General features: G+C 40.5%; 1 protein-coding gene across 3 annotated transcripts in view; it reads right to left on the bottom strand.

Annotated features, from left to right (window-relative positions):
• Positions 1-15,691, bottom strand: part of LOC122494780 (zinc finger protein 677-like) — a 57,600-nt gene extending 41,909 nt beyond the window's left edge. Inside the window, exons 1-4 of one of the 3 annotated variants that reach the window (XM_043600223.1) lie at positions 15,642-15,691; positions 12,587-12,648; positions 9,461-9,614; positions 351-4,196 (exon numbers count right to left, since the gene is read on the bottom strand). In XM_043600223.1, the coding sequence (XP_043456158.1) occupies positions 2,755-4,196; positions 9,461-9,614; positions 12,587-12,601 (1,611 nt within the window). In that variant the 5' untranslated portion in view covers positions 12,602-12,648; positions 15,642-15,691 and the 3' untranslated portion in view covers positions 351-2,754. Of the gene's footprint in view, positions 1-350; positions 4,197-9,460; positions 9,615-12,586; positions 12,649-15,641 lie in introns of those variants that run through there. The other 2 variants (XM_043600224.1, XM_043600225.1) reach the window with 2 other exon arrangements.
• Positions 15,692-19,520: the final 3,829 nt, after the last annotated feature.

The following is a 19,520-nucleotide window of genomic DNA, read 5'->3' as shown; positions in this document are numbered from 1 at the left end:
ATTACTATCACCCCGGCCCCACACAGTATGCATCATAACAAAGTAGCCACCATTCCTGCTTTTCTCTAGCCATTTTCAGAACTTGAGAAGTCTACTCTGCTCTGAGAAAGCATCTTTATGTAATAAACATTCTATGAACACTTAATTGTAGGGAGTCATCATTCTTTACATCCAAACATCCTGTTCCAGTGGAGTAAGCACAAGTGCAACTAGCAAAAAATGTCTTAGAGGGTAAATATGTGAGATTTCTAGTCATCAAAAGATTCCTATTGTGTATGTCCATTCTTGACAGTAAACTCATGAAGATTTATATTTTCAAATTATTTCCCTGAGCACTCCAGCACAAAATATAGATTGTGTTACCTTTATCCTTACCTCTGAAATACTCTTTTAGTTCCTAATACTTTTCATATGCCTATGACTTTTATATTTTCATTTATTGTAAAGGTACAACACACGGGTCTCATTTCAGCACAAAAGGCATGTAGAAATATAATCATACAGTGTATATTCATGAATGGGAAGGCAGGTTGTAGGGGGGTGAGTTTGAAATTGCATTGCTATGGTATTTTCATTAGAGCCAAAAAAATCACCTGGGATATACTATTGAGTGCATAACTCTCAAATTCAACTTATGAATATTTATTTCCAAAACTGTAGGTTTGAATCTAACATGGAAAAGAATTGTTATGGATCACATTCAACCTAGAGAGCCCAAGGATGTATTATTAGTATTCATTATGAAATGCCCCAATGAGTTGGGATGCACTTGGGCTAAGAGAAGGCACATGATTCATTCAACATTACACAAAAGCTTTCACTCGCTAAGCGTTTCACTATGAAACACAGGGTATCCTAAATACAATAGTATCAAAATGGAATTTCAGTGGCCAAATTTGAGTCTTTCACAAGCACACTACTTTTAGGTTTTTGTTTTGTTTTTTCAGAAAGAGCATGAGTAGGTGAGAAGGGCAGAGAGAGACGATCTTAAGCAGGCCCCACATTCAGCAGAGAGCCTAACAATGCGGTTTATCCCACAACCCTGAGCCGAAATCCAGCCGGACTCTCAACATACTGACCCACCCAGGCGCCTCTACTTTGCTTCTTTTGATTAAAATCTCCTCTAGAACTTTCTCTTCAGTTTCCAAACATGAGACTGATTTTTACTCATCCATGATACACAATAGCCATCACCTTTCAAAAGAGGGAAGACCATCATTCTCCATCCATTTTTTCTACCACACATGCATCCCTAGTAACCTATCACTCTCACGTGAAAATCTCATTCTCTCAGTGTGCCAACCTACTGTTTCATGATCATCTGACAGAGAATCCTCCCCTGTAATAAAATCAACAAAGCCTCTCAATCATACCAACGAATCTAGAAAAGGGGCTGTGACCACAGAAAACATGGTAATTTAGATAATAGTTTTACATCTATTTCCGGCCACTCCTCATGCTCTCAAATTTATACTAAAACTTATCTTAAAATTAGCATCCTAGTTCTTCCAGGGTATATACTATTACTGAACCCGACCTAATCAAACAGGCTCCTCTCACCTGACTGATCCAGGATTCTCTGAGACCATCACAGTGGACAAATGAAATGCATGTAATTAAAGTATAACATCAGAGGATTCCAAACTTAAGGTTGTAAGTCATCAATAATAATCTAGTCTCAAGGACAATCAAACGATTTAGAAAAAAAGTTATAGGGGTGCCTGGCTGGCTCAGTCGGAAGAGCATGTGACTCTGGATCTCAGGGTTGGGAGTTTTAGCCCCTTGATGGGTGTAGAGTGGAAAATAAAATCTTTAAAAAAGATTTAAACAGAAGATGATTAGGTCCTTCCACAGATATACTTGTCCCACTGAAACACTTCATCTCATGAATTTAAAGAATTCTAATTTTCTGTGGAATTTAACATCTAAGATTGGTTAATGCTGTAAATAAACCTAGTTCCTCCCCTAGTATGAATTTTCTTACTATAGTCCTTTCAAAGGATCGGGTAAACAAATTATCACCTTCATTACATTTGTAATGTTTCTCTCCAGTATGAAATCTTTGGTGTTTCCTGAGGTAAAGACCATGACACACTGGTATGGGTTCCATTGTATGTGAATTCTTGCAACCACAAAGTTGTACATTTATCACTGGAAGTCTGTACCTCTTAATCCCATTCACTTATTTTTATCCCCTTCCCCAAAGTTGAACAATTTTATAAAGTTGATCATACTCATTACATTTATAAGGTTTTTCTCTAGCAAGAATTATGGTCGGCAAGCTATGAGCTTTGGATAAGCCTTGCCATACATTCCATTTGTGTGCTTTCTTTCAGACATTTATATTCTGATACCAGGTGTGGTGTGAACCCTGGTTGCAAACTTTGCCACATACGTTACTTTCATATGGTTCCTCTCCATGATGGAATCTCTGATGTTGAGTAAGGCCTGAACACTTGCTCATTTTATTTACAAGGTTTCTTTCTCCTATGAGTTCTCCGATGATCCCCAAAGCTTAAGTTTTGAATAAAAGCACTGCCACACATATCAGGTTTACACTGTTTCTTTTCACTATGTATTTTCTGAAACCTAATAAGTTTTGCAAATTAACTAAAAGCTGTGCCACACTCATTACATTTATAAGGTTTCTCTCCAATATGGATTTTCTTATGCTGAGCAAGATGTGAATGCTCCGTAAAGGCTTTGCCACACTCATTACATCTGTTTCTCTCCAGTAGGAGTTCTCTCGTGACTCTAAAGGTCTGAATGTTTGATATAAGCCTTATTATATTTATTACATTTATAAGATTTTTCTCCTGTATGAGTTCTCTGATGTCTCCTAAGGCTTGAACTTCGGATAAAATCCTTGTCACACACATTACATTTGTGTGGTTTCTCTCCGGTATGTATTTTCTTATGTGTACTAAGGGTTGCAAAATGGGAAAAAGCTTTGGCACACTCATTACATTTGTAAGGTTTCTCACCAGCATGAGACCTCTCATGACCCCAAAGGTCTGAACGTTTGATAAAAGCCTTATCACATTTATTACATTTATAAGGTTTTTGTCCTGTATGGATTCTTCTATGTTGAGTAAGATTCGAACGCTCAGCAAAGGCTTTGCCACACTCACTACATTTGTAAGGTTTCTCCCCAGTATGAGTTCTCTCATGACACCAAAGGTCTGAACGTTTGATAAAAGCCTTATCACACTTATTACATTTATAAGGCTTTTCCCCTGTATGAATTCTCCGATGTGCCATAAGACTCGAACTTTGGTTAAAAGCCTTGTCACACACGTTACATTTGTGTGGTTTCTCTCCAGTGTGTATTATCTGATGCCTAGTAAGGTTTGCACATTGGGTAAATGTTTTGCCACACTCGTTACATTTGTAAGGTTTCTCTCCAGTATGGATTTTCTTATGTCGAGTAAGATTTGAACGGTATGTAAAGGCTTTATCACAGTCATTACATTTGTAAGGTCTCTGTCCACAATGAATTCTCTCATGACTTAAGAGGTTTGAGCTTTTGCTAAAAGTCTTCCCACAGTCATTGCATTTGTAATATTTTCCTCTAGTGTATGCTGTCTTGTATTGTGCAGGTAACAAAGGATATTTAAAAATCTTCCTAGATTTATTCCAAATGTTTTTGGAACTGGGAGGAACTCTTTGAAGTGGTGAGACTGAGGAATCATTGCTGACAGACTTCTCAGTTGGATTACATTCATACATTTTCTCCTCACTGTGAAATCTCTGGAGTTCAGCCAGATGTGCCTGCAAACTTAATCCAATTCTATTTTCCACGCAGTTTATGTACTGGTTTCCAGAACCACTTCTGTTACCATCCCGTTTTAACAAAGTCCTTGTAAGTGGCTCATCATCCATGAAATACTGGTATGTATTATTTCTTACAGAAACACTCTGCTTTTCAGGAAGAGTAACTGAGGACTGATTAAGTTGCTGGTCTTTTCTACAAGTGAGCTTTTTGTCCTGGGTCAAAGGCACTCCTATGTAATTTCTTGCATCATACTCCCACTGACTCTCTAACTCGTGCATATTTTCCCAGACTTCCTTGAGATCAAAATCCTTGATGCCATGACTTTCATTTCTCTCCAGTATTATTAAGTGGTAAAATTCTCCTCTATTAATGTTCTCTACTGGTGATAATTCCTTGACTGTAAATCCAGCAGAAGAGCTTCCTATCAAATAGAATTGGAAGGTAAGTATTTCTACTAAATTACATAATTACACACCAAAATAGCACTTTATAATGACCATAGGAAGTTTCTCAAGCATGGTCGTCAAACACTACTGTAGTATACAACATTTTTAAGTTTTCTTTTTATAAGTTTTTCCATATTAATAGTTTCTCTGATCTTAACGTCATTTTTCCAAGCATACAGTATACACTATCCATATTTTTTGGCCATATAACTGTATAATGAAATACTTCATGATTAAAGAGCTCATCTATAAACCAGCTATTTTACAACTGTGCATACAGTCATAAAGATTTCTATCTTCCGTAATTCTTAATCTTTAAAAAATGTGTGTTCACCTGAACCTGATATTTCATAATTTAATGAATCTCCACGTTTCATTTCTCTTACTGTGTGTTCCTTATGGAATGTAAATTGTCTTTAGTTCTCAAGGAAGAATTCTTTAGAATTCCAGAGACTATTATTTTGTGTAATTGTGATTACTCACTAACTTAACCTGCTAGAGCTACCAATTTTTAGATTGTAATATACAGGTTTCTTAAAATATCTTCTTTCTTTCATCATATTCTCATACATTATTAAACACACATTATTATTAAACACCAGATCAAGTTGCAGTCTTCAGCAACTTGTACTGTGTATGAAGAGGGGTCCTTCTGCACTGTGGGGAGGAGCATATCATGTGGAAACTTAGGTGCTTTGGTGCTCAAAATTAATATACCTGGAGATACCAGTATAGTTTCTTAGCTCAATAAAAAATCTGAGGAAAGGCCAGGACTTGGATTCAGAAAAGCAAGAGTGAAGCCCAAGGAGTAACAGGCCATGTGGCGACCGTGCTTGTGCTTGCACATTTATGGGAACATGGTTGTGTTGTAAGTTAAACGCCTGACCTTGGTGAAAGGAACTGATTTAGCAACAGGCATAATACGGACTCATCCTGTAAGAATGTATAGTATTGGTATGAGGTGAAAGTGGAAAATATCAAAAAGGAGACAGTATGGTGTTATAAGAAGAGTGTAGACTGACATCTGTTTCAGTATTTGTTCTGAAAAGTATCAAACTGAATAGCCCATGAATTCCATTTCTAGGTACTCAAGAGAACTATTTAATATATACATGTTCCAGGAGACACATACAAGAATTATTTTTTAAAGTTTATTTACTTAGAGTAAGAGGGAGAGTGGGGGAGGGGCAGAGAGAGAGAATCCCAAACAGGCTCCACACTGTCAGCACATAGCCCAATGCAGAGCTCAAACTCTTGAACTGTGAGATCATGACCTGAGCCCAAATCCAGAGTCAGATGCTAAACTGACTGATCCATCCAGGTGCCCCAAAATAATGTATTATTATATAAAAAGCTATGGCAAATCAATTTCATGATATTTCTGTGACTAAGGCAGTAACTTTAAAAAACCACAAAAAAAGTATGGTCTCAAGGTATCATAAAATCTCGGCTTAAAGAATGCCATAGATTTAGTTGAGGACAATGTGTGTTATAACAATGAACTGTCACTCCACATGTATGGGAATGGCCAAAATCCAGAACACTAACACTGAATACTAGTGGGGATATGGAGCAGTAAGAACTCTCATTCACTGCTGGTGGGAATGCAAAATGGTACGCCACTTTGGAAGACTGTTTGCAGCTTCTTAGAGAATTAAACATACTCTTAAATATGATCTAGCTATCATACTCCTTGGTATTTACACAAATAAGTTGAAAATTTGTTGACATAAAAACCTACACACAAAATAGAAAAATCTAAAATTTTATGCAACCACAAAAGACCCCGAATGGCCAAAGCAGCCTGAGAAAGAAGAACAAAGCATCACATTCCCAATTTCAAACTCCCTGATTACAAAGCTGTGGTAATTAAAACGGTATGGTATTAGCATAAAAATAGACACATAGATCCACAGAACTGAATAGAGTGCAGAAATAAATTCACAGACATGGTCAATTAATTTACAACATAGAAGACATAACTATACAATGGGTAAAGTACAATCTCTTCAATAGATTGTTTGGGATAAATGGACAGCTACAGGCAAAAGCATGAAACTGGACCACTGTCTGATACCATACACAAAACTTAACTCAGAATGGATTAAAGACTTAAATCTAAGACCTGAAACTATAAAACTTCTAAAAGAAAAGAAAGGGTCTAATGAGGTCTTTGACACAGGTCTGCAATGATTTTTTTTTTTTTTTGACTCTCGACACCAAAAGAAAAAAGAACAAAAGCAAAAATAAGAGGGACTACATCAAACTAAAAAGTGTCTGCACAGCAAAGGAAACACTTTTTCAACAAAAAGGCAACCTACTGAATGAGAGAAATATTAGCAAATCATGTATCTGATAAGGGGCTAATGGTCCAAACATAGCCAAAAAAAAGCTCAAATGATCCAATTTAAGAAATGGGCAGAATATCTGAATAGACACTTCCCAAAGACCTAGAGATGACTAACAGGACCATAAAAAGATACTCAACATCAGTCATCATCAGGGAAATGCAAGTCAAAACCACAGTGAGCTATCACTTCACACCTATTAGAATGGCAGTTATCAAAGACAAGAAATAACCAGTGTTGGTGACAAGGTGGACAATTTGTGCACTGTTGGTGTGAGCCAAATTTGGTGCAGCCAGGAGAACTACTGTGTGATCCACCAATTCTACTTCTGAGTATTTATCTGAAGAAAACAAAAATACTAACTTAAAAAGACAGAAGCGTTCTGATATTCACTGTAGTGCTATTTACAATAGCTGAGATACAGAAACAGTCCAAATGTCCATTGACAGGTGAAAGAATAAAGATGCATATATGCAACAAAATATTATACAGCCATAAAAAAGAACAGAATTTTGCCATTTGTGACAACATGGATGGATCCTGAGGACATTACGCTATAAGGAAGAAGTCAAAGACCAATACAGTATGATTTCTCTTGTATGTGGAGTCTAAAAAAATCAAAACAACCCCTTTTAGGTACAGAGAACATATTTGTGATTGCTAAAGACAGGAAGTTGAAGACAGTGGCAGAAATGGGTGAAAGTAATTAAAATGTTAAAAACAAAACAAAACAAAACAAAAGAGGGATGCCTGGCTGGCTCTGTCTGTAGAGCATGCAACCCTTGACCCGGGGGCTGTGAGTTCAAACCCCATGCTGGATGCAGAGATTACTTAAAATCAAAACTTGCTGCTGCCTCTTGAGTGCTTAAAGCAACCAAAACCAAAGCCAACAAAACAAAAACCACAATCCAAAATTTATCAATATGGTGACTTTGCATATACCAGGAATGTAATAAACATCTGTGGAATGATACATGTTTTTCCTATAGAAAAGCTAACTAGAGATGTCAGTAAGCTGTGCTGTATTTCAACTACATCTACTTTTGGATTTTCACTTTTTGGAATTATCCACATCATGACTTCCTCCTAATTAATGCACAATGGCCCGACCCTAAAAAGCCAGGATGGTCCAGGAAAGAAAGAGATAAACTTTAGCTCTATTTTATTAGACAGATACTACATTTTGTTTGTCTCCTGAGAAGTTCTCCCAGGGAAACAAAATGGAAATGGAAAGTGAACAGGTCCTGGGGTCTGCACTACGGAGGCCTCAGCTCTGACCTGTATGGAATGAGAACCAAGAGGGATCAGGGAAAAGACTCCTTAGGGACAGCCATCCCAGTTCCTCTCAAACCACGGCACCAGTGTGGTCAGAGGGGCCAGGTAACAGTGTTGTAGGTCATAACAGTAGGAGTTTAGACATGTACACATTTGATATATACATTTGAATAACAAAGAGAAGTGTGTGTGGGTGAGGAAGGATTTCCTTTGAAAGCTCACAAGAAATAAACTTGTATTTTTCCACAAATCGTTCCCAAACAGTATTTACTGGAGCAGCTTACTCTCTGTGCACCTGAGCTCTGACTTGTGCTTATACCCCAATACATTCCCACCTATCCTGGATGTTACCCTATCTTCACTTCACTTTCCACAGTCCAGCGCTCTTTCCCTTCTTCCAAAATGGAGATGCTATTCAGCTCAAGAAGAGATTTCCGTTTATAATGAAAAACAGAACATGATCTGCTTTGCTCTTCCAGAACACATTCCCAGCTCTTTGTTCACCAAACAAGGACGGACATTCAGTATATGTGGGTTTAGAAACATATTTCAAAACTTAGTCAACTACCTACCTAAATGCTTAATGGGTATTTTAGGTATGCAGAGATCTGGTTCTCCTGCAAGAACTACTAAACCAAAAGCACAAGGGTAAGACCACAGAATCAGATATTTTAAAAAATTCGCCATAAGGTTTCCTTTTTTTCCCCAACTTCATTGTCTCTGAGCCGTATCTTTTTTTTTTTTTTTTTTTTTTTTTTAATTTTTGGGACAGAGAGAGACAGAGCATGAATGGGGGAGGGGCAGAGAGAGAGGGAGACACAGAATCCGAAACAGGCTCCAGGCTCTGAGCCATCAGCCCAGAGCCCGACGCGGGGCTCGAACTCACAGACCGCGAGATCGTGACCTGGCTGAAGTCGGACGCTTAACCGACTGCGCCACCCAGGCGCCCCTGAGCCGTATCTTTAAAGATGTCTGTGAAATTTGACTTTACTAAGAATTTTCAGGGTTTAAATTTTTTTTTAATGTTTTTTATTTTTTAGAGAGACAGAGAGAGAGAGAGACAGAGAGAGAGAAGGCATGGGCAGGGGAGGGGCAGAAAGACAGAGAGGGAGACACAGAATCTGAAACAGGCTCTAGGCTCTGAGCTGACAGCACAGAACTCGATGCAGGGCTCAAACCTGGGAACAGTGAGATCATGACCTGAGCTGAAGTCAGACACTTAACTGAGTGAGCCATCCAGGTGCTCCAAGAATTTAAGGGTTTTAAATCCTATTCCCGACTCCCAGATTTTTAAATTCTAGTTAGTTAACATGTGTAATATTGGTTTCAGGAGCAGAATTTCGTGATTCATCACTTACATATAACACCCAATGTTCCTTATCACCAGTTCCCTCCCTTAAGGTTTTCTGACTGCTAATGTTCTGCAACTACCTAAATAAGCAGGAATGCAGAACTTCTGAAGAAAAGGGAAGTTAGAGTCCATTTGCTACATTATGAACCTTTCCATTCTCAATAAAAACAGCTGCAATCATTCTCTTAAGAATAGGGATTTGAAACTCCTATGATCACGTCAGGGGCTCTCAATAGAAAATGCAAAGACATAAAAAGTTAATTACCAACTTCTGGAGAGAAGTTATCCTCACCCAGGGAGACCAGGTTCCTGTAGTTCTCCAACATCACATCCCTGTACAAGGCCCTCTGAGCGGGGTCCAGGTACTCCCATTCCTCCTGAGAGAATTCTATGGCCACATCCCTGAATGTTAACCATCCCTGAAATAAAAACACATTTCACCAAGTAGACAGACACAAAATTAGAGAAGCAGAGACGTGTAAAGACCGACTTGGCTGGAGTGAGTGCCCTTTGATCCGTGCAAGATAATTTTGAAGAGCTACAATTAACATAAAATTAGACATTTTAAAGTACCATTTTGCCATTTTAAAGTACCACTTTGTGGCATTTAGAGCTTTCACAGTGTTGCACAAACATCACCTGTCTAGATCAAAAACATTTTTATCATCCCCAAACGAAATCCTTTACCCATTAACAGGTGCTTCCTATTCCTCAGTCCCTGGCAACCACTAATGCTTTCTCTCTATGGATTTACCGATCTTGGGTCTTTTCATGTAAGTGGAATGGTATCAAAAATGTGACTGTTTGCATCTGCCTTCTTTCATGTAGAATAATGTTTAGGGTTCATCCATAATATAGTATGTATCAGTGGTACATTTCCTTTCCTCTGCCTGTAGAGTATTCCATAGGACTGACCATATTCACTCAACTACTGATGGGCATTTGGTTGTTACCACATTTGGCTGATGTTAATAAGTTGCTATGAACTTTCAAGTGCAGTAAGTTTGGATATCTGTTTTCAATTCTTTGGGATACACACCTAGGAGTGGAATTACTGGGTCACATGGTTTAATACTTTGAGAATCGGCCACACTCTTTTCCACAGCAGCTGCAATAGTTTAACAGCAATGTGCTGTGATTCTAATTTCTCCACATCTTTACCAACATTTATTTTTTGTTGTTGTTGTTGTTGTTTTACAACAGGCATCCTAGTGGGTGTGAAATGAAACTCATTTGGTTTTGACTTTGCATCTTACTAATGACTACTTTCATTGAACACCTCTTCTTGTGCTTGTTTCATTTGTATATCTTCTATGGAGAAACGTCTATTAAAATACTTTGACTATTTTACAAATTGGGCTCTTTGTATTTTGGTTGTTGAGTTGTAGAAGTTCTTCATATATTTCTAGGTTCTGCACCCTTACTAGATTTGTGATTTGCAATTATTTCCTCCCTTTTGGTAGACTGTTTCACTTATGTGATAATGTCCTTCAGCGCACAGACATGATTGTGATGATGACCTATTTATCTACTTAGTCATTTTCTCTTTTGCTTTTGGTATCATATATAAAAATCCACTGCCAACCCTAAGGTCATGAAGATTTACCTCTATGTTTTCATTTCGGGGCTTGAACTCACGGACCGTGAGATCATGACCTGAGCTGAACTCGGACACTTAACCGACTGAGCCACCAGGCGCCCAGAGCTCCAGAATTTCTATTCCATCCCTTTATTATAATTTATATCTCTTTACTGATATTTTCTATTTGTTGAAACATTGTTCTCCTACCTCTTAGTTCTCTTCCACATTTCCCTTTAGCTGAGGATGTTCAAGACAGTTGATTTAAAATCTTTACTAAGTGGAATGCCTGTGACTCCTCAGAAAGACCATCATTAACCTGGTAATCATGCTTAAGATGTACAATCTTGGGGCGCCTGGGTGGCGCAGTCGGTTAAGCGTCCGACTTCAGCCAGGTCACGATCTCGCGGTCTGTGAGTTCGAGCCCCGCGTCAGGCTCTGGGCTGATGGCTCAGAGCCTGGAGCCTGTTTCGGATTCTGTGTCTCCCTCTCTCTCTGCCCCTCCCCCGTTCATGCTCTGTCTCTCTCTGTCCCAAAAATAAATAAACGTTGAAAAAAAAAATTAAAAAAAAAAAAAAAGATGTACAATCTTAAAATATCCTTAGATATCTGTAGTGAAGTTGGCCTGCTCAGAAATGGTGACCATGGCATTCTTCAAAACGGTAAGAGATTGTAAAGGACCCATGTATCTTCATTTAGAGAATGTTCCAATGAGGGTCTAAAAAAGCGGTTACCTCTATGTTCACTAACAAGAAAACAATTTGAAGACATGTGGTATGTAAATATTTCAATTTGCAGAATAAAATATCAGGATAAAACATTTACTGAAAAATATTTTCTAAATCACATTACAATATATAAATCCACTTTTACAAGATTTGCAATAAAGAGAACATCCGTTGCCAATGAAGACAATCAGTGATGGTGGAAGATATGACAGGGAAGGGGATATTTTGCTACTGAGTTTCTAAACTGCATCACTGTATGGAATTGAAACCAAAAAAACATACACTAGAGGGGTTTATACCAACAACAAAAAAAACACTTAAAAATAATTTGCAAAATGAAATTGAGCAACATCCTCTCTGATGACAGAAAGTTCTGCTCCTATGTCTGGCTAAATTATAAACATTTTTATCTAAAAGATCTGTGGCATAAGGGTTCCTAAAAGAACACCATGGTCTTTATGAGATGGATGTGCTATAAATAATTTAAAAAACATTTACTGTTAAACAAATTTGTTGAGTCTACAGTTTAAATCTATGTTAACAAAACAAAACACACTCTCTATTCCTTATTCCTAGTTTGAACTTCCCATTCTAGCCCAAAGTACTTATATTTTGGAGTCAGAAGCACACTGACTCCCTTGTTTAACATCAAAAGGCATTTGTAGAAACAAAGGAAATTTCCCCCATCAGTCTTATTTTCCAGGGTTTCTCAGGTACTTGTGCACATTAATACATCACTTACGTATATAATCTCTTTAATTCTGGTTTATATGACCTGAAAGGGCATCTAGAAGGAGTCTCTGAAGAATCCTTACTACCCAAACTCATGGACACCACAGAGCCCACTCCCCATCTCCAGTCCTTGCCTGCATAGAAAGTCCTTTACAGCATGACCACCTAAAAGGGGCATCTTCCCAAGTTCCATGTCACTGGGTCACAGTGAGATGGAATCCGAATGGAGATGAGAGAAGGCCCTGGGTGTGAGTAACATTGTAGGCCACATACCTCTGAGACAGAGAATATTAACAAGTCCAAAATGTAACATTTTAGGAAAAAGAACAATCAACAAAATTATGACTTTTACCTGGAAAAGAGCCATTCCTCCTTTTTTCCCTCTTCTGGTCTTCTTTCTCAGGTAAGTTTATACTGTGTGATAAAAGTATGCTGTTTAATGTTTAGAATCAACATAACCCCTTCCTCTACCACAATATACATTTGGTGACAGTTGTAACGTAGGAGAAAGACAGTCCTTTGCTGCCCATTGCAACAGGAGGCATGCAGGGATAATAAAGTCCTATATAAATTCCAACAAGTGTATTTTTCACCCATTTCTTCAGGAAGCCCTCCCCTGCTCAAATACACTCCACTGCAACTACACTGTCCTCTGTCTGGCACTTGACCAAAAGGAATTGCCTCACTCAAGTTCTGGGCTCCTCCCAGCATACAATGACTGGTTGACACAGGGCATAAAAGCCTGTCCATTCCATTAATTTGGAACAAGACTTAAGGGCCACCCCACCTCCAGAATGCCCTGGTAACTACACTCTGAGTTTATATCTTTGTCCTGATGGTGATGGGAAGCTGTAAGAGGGTTTAATGTCAAGAGATGACACAATCAAATTTTTAAGCTTTAGCTAGGATACACAGAGAGGGTGGGGCTGACAGGAGCAAGCCTCTGTCTCTGAGACTATGCTCCTGCCTCTTTCTTAATGGTTTTCATTACTTTTGGAACTGGGTCACACTGAAACTCTAATGATAACTGCACACACTCTCCCAAAAAACTGCCAAACACACACCCATTTTTTTTTTTTACTTTTTTTTTTTACTTTTTTTTTTTTTTTTAATTTTTTTTTTCAACGTTTATTTATTTTTGGGACAGAGAGAGACAGAGCATGAACGGAGGAGGGGCAGAGAGAGAGGGAGACACAGAATCGGAAACAGGCTCCAGGCTCTGAGCCATCAGCCCAGAGCCCGACGCGGGGCTCGAACTCACGGACCGCGAGATCGTGACCTGGCTGAAGTCGGACGCTTAACCGACTGCGCCACCCAGGCGCCCCCACACACCCATTTTGAAAATCATTCCAAGCATCTTATTAGCTCAGGTTCAGAATTCTTGGTCTATTGTCTCATGTTAAAGGTGAGTAAAATGGGGGTCAGAGGGGGAAATTATTTATGAAGTTACCCTTAACAAGTCTGAGTTGGGTGAGCAGAACTGGGTATAAGTAAATTCTGAAATGGTGGCCTTGACATGTTTAAGTGGAAAGGGCTTGTCCTAATTCCAGATCATAACCTTTCACATTCCTGAAACAAGAGAAGCTTCTCTTTCATGGGTGTAATCAAACCCAAGCATTTAATTCCTCTTTTCCAGAAAAACTATATGAAATTACAAATAGTTACAAGTCCTGGAAAACATGAAAAAGGGTCACCTGTGGGGATGAGGTCTGAGCAATCTCTGTATTATGAACAGATGGGCTCTGCTGGAACAAAGTTGCACATTAATCCAGACCACCTTCCAACATGTGTACAGAAAAGACAAAGGGGGGACGCCTGCGTGGTTCGGTCAATTAAGCGACCAACTTTGGCTCGGGTCACTATCTCGTGGATCATGACTTTGAGACTCGCGTTGGGCTCGGTGCTGACAGCTTAGAGCCTGGAGCCTGCCTCGGATTCTGTCCTCCCTCTCTCTGCAACTCCCCCACCCACACTCTGTGTGTGTATGTCTCTCTCTCTCTCTCGCAAAAATAAATAAACATTTAAAAAAATTTTTTTAAATAAAAATAAAAAGAAAAAGAAAAGACAAAGGGGACTTGAGGGGAACATCTACCTAGTTGGAGACTTCAGCTCAGAACTAGGAAATCTAAAAGATGACTTAAGGGAAGAAGAGAACTGCTGAATATTAAATTAACTGGCTGAACTAGCTTTGAGTGTTAAAAGATTATCAACATCCTTAACGGATGTGTGATTAAATACTATAAAGTTATTTCCCAGACATCCAAGAATACTTCCAATATATGACAGAGTAGAAAGCATGTAAAACTCATAATCTGAACAATAAAACTGAGGTAAAATAATTTCGAAATTAAAAAGCTATCCAATGGATTCTGAGATTAAAGCCAAAACAAGTGTGGGGATAACATCAAGTTTAGAAAAGAATGCCATGAGCCACAGAAAAAAGGGGGAGAGAAACAGTACTGTTAATGATGGCCACTGTAAAAAGCACCATGTGGTTACAGAAAGTCTTCCCCCATTGACTGACTGAGCTAGGCCTCTGCCCTCTAGATGAGTAGGGGTTGCAAATGGCATTATCTTCTGATGCAATACTTAGAAAGGGCAGATGCCTCAAACACCAGGTGTCACAACTCGCAATCTCTCCTGCATAACTGGAACAATTCACCAAATTTTAGATTAATGAGGTCATAAGACCACAAATCAGTACGTCACAACGTAACATCCCATACCCAGTCAATTCAGTATTCATCTGGGTTTGGTTCCTGTGCTTTGTCTGAGACCACCATGTGTTTTGTTCTCTGTGTAAGTCTCTCTGTGTCCTTGTTTCTCCTCAGTCTTTCTGTCCATTTCCGTTTCCCTCCCTCGCTATTTCTCCTTCAACCGTGTGACCCCACTCTGCTGCAGCCTCTGTTTCAATCCCCGCCGTTCTTCCCACACTTTCCGACTCCGCAGATTTCTGCGTCTTTCCCCGCCATCTCTGCCCCCACTCTGCCCTCCCTGCGGCGGGGCGAAGGGCCTGCATCCACCTCCCTAGTGACGACTGTGCTCGACGCGGTTGGGGGTGGGGGCCGGGGGGAGACTCGGGAGTCAGAGAAAGGTTCCGAGCAGGAAAACGACCCGCAAGGCGACTGGGGTGTGTAAGGGCCAAAAGCAGAAAGGCTGGGCCCCAACGTGCCTCAGAGAGATTTTAACCGGAAACGAACGCAGACGCCCGTGACCCGCACCGACTGACTGGGCTCGGAACGTCTTATGGCCACGCCGCGAGAGGCGAAAGGGACGAACTCCCAGCGAGAACGACGAGTGGGTTCAAGGATTCTACCTTGCCAGGCGACCCCCGGAACCTGGCTGTGAGAAGGGGCCTGAGGAGCGCGAGCCCTGGAACCAACCAGCAAAACGGGAGACTCACTCACCCGAGCGCGCCCCTTCTCTGCTCGATCCGCTTCCGGGTTTGCGGGAAAGCGCTCTTGCGCGTGCGCGGCGGGGCGGGGCCGAGGCGGGTCGGGGGCGTGGCATGTGGGGCGGGGCCGAGACGCGCTGGATCCCGCCCCGCAGGCCATCCTCCTCCGGGTTTCTGCCCGTGCGTCCTTCCTGCCCGGCTGGTTCGCGTCGTGCTTTTGGATTCCTTACAATCCCCCTGGTGTCGTTTGGAGCCAGGGTGGGTACAACCTTAGGGGAAGGGTGGGCCGCTTCTGTTGGGAGCGACTGTGTTTGACAAGTTGAGCCCGGTGCGCAGGGAAACATTTGTAACGAGTGGTGGAGACGCACGCCAGCGAGGGAGGCGGAACAGCTCGGGGACCTAGGATCGGGGATTCTCGTGGGGCGAATGAGACCCACCTGACAACTCCTTGTTTAATGTACCAAAATCCGGGGTGGTCAGTGTGGGTGATGGACGCTAGAATGAGACATGCAAAACTCTTCTGTGAGGGTGAGCCTCAGTGGCTCAGTAGGTTAAGCCTCTACTTAGCTCAGGTCATGATCCCCGGGTTGTGGGGTCAAGCCCACCATTGGACTCTGTGCTGACATCGCAGGGTCTGGAGCCTACCACGGATTTGTATCTCCCTCTCTCTCTCTCTGCCCCTACCCTGCTCGCACTCTGTCTCACTCTCTCTCAAAAATAAAATAAACATTAAAAACACACACACACACAACTGTTCTGTGGGGAATGTGCAGCTTGGTATTAACTGAGCTTTTCACTGAATTGTCACTTCTGCTCTCCATTCGCTGAACTGCGTTCCCTGGCGTTCCCCTCCAGGCCCTGGGCTGTGGGGGCGGAGGGCTGGCACGGTGCTTTAAAAGAACAAACATTTCTGCCTCGATGCGTGTGCATTAATTTCTCTCTCTCTTTAAATTTGATATTTGAATCCACGCCTCTCCAGATGAATTATAAATCCAAACGCCTTTGAGATCTACCATATGACACCTATATTTTGCTTAAGCCATTAATTACTAAATATCACTGCAATTCCAATTTTAAGAATCCTTGTTCTCAGTTATTTTGGACAACTATTTTTTACTTGAAAATTAAAATTTAAAAAAACGTTTATTTATATTGAGAGAGAGAGCAAGGGAGAGAACGCAAGCAAGGGAGAGGCAGACAGAGAGAGGATCCCAACCAGGCTCTGAGCAGAGCCCCTGCCCCTACTGGGGCTGGATCTCACAAACTCTGAAATCCTGACATGAGCCACAACCCAGAGTCCAAGGTTTAACCAACTGAGCCACACAGGTGCCCCCAAAATTCAATATTTTAACTGATCTTTTTGTTTTCTGTTTCTGAATGCTTGGTACCAAAGGCAGATAACGTAACTTCTAAAAGGTGTACTCTTTCAGAGAGATTTAACTTTTCCTAGTAGTGACGAAATACTGGTTTTGAAATAATTCCAGAGACATGTGATAAGGATATCTAGTCTATATGTGAATAATACAAGCAAATTGTAAAACTAGGTTTTCACATTTTCAGTAGTATCATATCCACTCTTAATAATGTCTAATAGGAAATATGCAAGTTAATAACTCCTCTTCTGTTTCCTGTGGAAATTCTGAAGGAGGTGACGGCTACATTTGCTTTTCACATCCTCTCTATTATGTGACTGCCCCCTCCAGTGCTTAAATCTCTGCAAGGAGTGAATGAACAAATGACTACACATTGTTTAACAGTTTACAATATAGGTATCTTGTCATTTTAGAGGGTTGTGTATTCCTTCTGCAGCGTGCAGAGATGACCCCGGACACAATAAGGTCAGGGCTCCAGAGAACAAAAGGGCTGATTGTTAAAAAACCATGGGGTGATTAGGACAGAGGGGTTCAGCACCCACCAACAGGGATTTTCAGAAAGAGCCAAATGAAATGAAAAGGTGGAAGAGAGAGCTTAAAATGATACAAAGGTGCTTATCAAGACAAGCATGCCTTGGGTAACCCTCACCTCCAGGGAAATTCTGGAGATGTTGTTCCTGTGAATGTGCTGGACCACTGTTTATATCTTAAGAGCTTGAACACTATGGAGATGCTGGCCCAGATCATGAATCCTAAATGGCCGACAGGAAGGAAGTGAAAAGTAAGGCAAATAGTGATTGTGTGATCTTGTTATTCAGCAACCCCAGTCAAACTTCTTTGTGATGTTTCCACTGTTCATTCTCAGTCACAAGAAGAGAGAAAGTGGTATTTACCCCCACAGTTAGGATCCAGCCACTGATTGTTAGAGAGGCGCGCAGAGCTTTTATTTTAAGTTCTAACGTCTTGGAGTTTCTGGGACCATCGTGATGTTCTGGAAGACACTCAAGAAGCAGGTGGAACCAATAGATACACCACTGGCAACTCTGAACATACAAAACAATATGCATCAAAACTCATTGAGGACAGGGGTGCCTGGGTGGCGCAGTCGGTTGGGCGTCCAACTTCAGCCAGGTCATGATCTCGCGGTCCATTGAGTTCGAGCCTCGCATCAGGCTCTGGGCTGATGGCTCGGAGCCTGGAGCCTGTTTCCGATTCTGTGTCTCCCTCTCTCTCTGCCCCTCCCCCGTTCATGCTCTGTCTCTCTCTGTCCCAAAAAAAATAAATAAACGTTGAAAAAAAAATTAAAAAAAAAAAACTCATTGAGGACGTTTTTCAACCCAAATCTGTTGCTGAGGGACTTCTTTAAAGACGATGAACCAGGAGCACCTGGGTGGCTCAGTTGGTTGGGCGTCCGACTTCACCTCAGGTCATGATCTCCCACTCTGTGAATTCGAGCCCCTCCTTCACTTCAGGTCATGATCTCCCACTCCGTGAGTTCGAGCCCTGCATCGGGCTCTGCTGACAGCACAGGGCCTGGAGCCTTCTTTGGATTCTGTGTCTCCCTCTCTCTCTGCCCCTCCCCTGCTCATGCTCTGTCCCTCTCTGTCTCAAAAAAAAAAATAAATAAATAAATAAAAACATTTAAAAAAAATTTTTTAAAAGAAAATTAACCAGAGGTTGGGCACAGTCAGGTGCTTGAGAAGCAGGTCTTAGGAAGGAATTTGACCATTTTTAATTATTTTTTACCATATAGACTTCTCTTTTGACCTTTACCCCGCTGTAGGATGTGAAGAATAAGACCATTTATTATCATTTTGATTGGAATTCTCATTTCCCAAATACCAAGCATTAATGATGTTATCCCTACTACAGTTTTTGCTGGTTATTAAGTTTTCTTATGCACTTTGGCATACTTGTGAATTTTTAACGTCACTGATGTAATAGTCTGTTCATAAATAAACATATCATAAAAATAACGATACTCATTTTGGTGTTCTTTTCTTTACAGTTTTTGTGGCTATTCTTATTTGTTATTTATTCTGTAAGATCTTTGCAGTAACATTGCTAGTTCAAAAAACTAACTGAGGGTATCTATGTCAGGATCGAATTAAACTCATAAATTAGATGAAGAAGAACTCATCTTTTTATAATATTGAGTTTTTCTACCCAAGAACATGATGTAAATTTACATTCATTTATTTCTACTTTCATATATTACAGGAATGTTTTATTGGTTCCCCCATATAGGTTTTACACATTTTTGTTAGATTCATTCCTAGTTAATTTCATATTTTAAAGCTATTTATTTATTTAGAGAGAGTGCAAAGGCAGGGGAGAGGGGCAGACAGACAAAGAGAGAGAATTCCAAGCAGGCTCCATGCTCAGCAAGGCGGGATCCCACAACCCTGGGATCACTACCTGAGCTGAAATCAAGAGTCAGGCGCTCAACTGACTGAGCCGCCCACGTGTCCCTATTTCATTTTATGTTACATTTTTCATTAAAGTTTATTTATTTATTT

Source organism: Prionailurus bengalensis, chromosome E2 (genome assembly GCF_016509475.1).
Source record: "Prionailurus bengalensis isolate Pbe53 chromosome E2, Fcat_Pben_1.1_paternal_pri, whole genome shotgun sequence".
NCBI lineage: Eukaryota > Metazoa > Chordata > Mammalia > Carnivora > Felidae > Prionailurus > Prionailurus bengalensis.
This window is presented reverse-complemented; position numbering and strand designations above follow the sequence as displayed.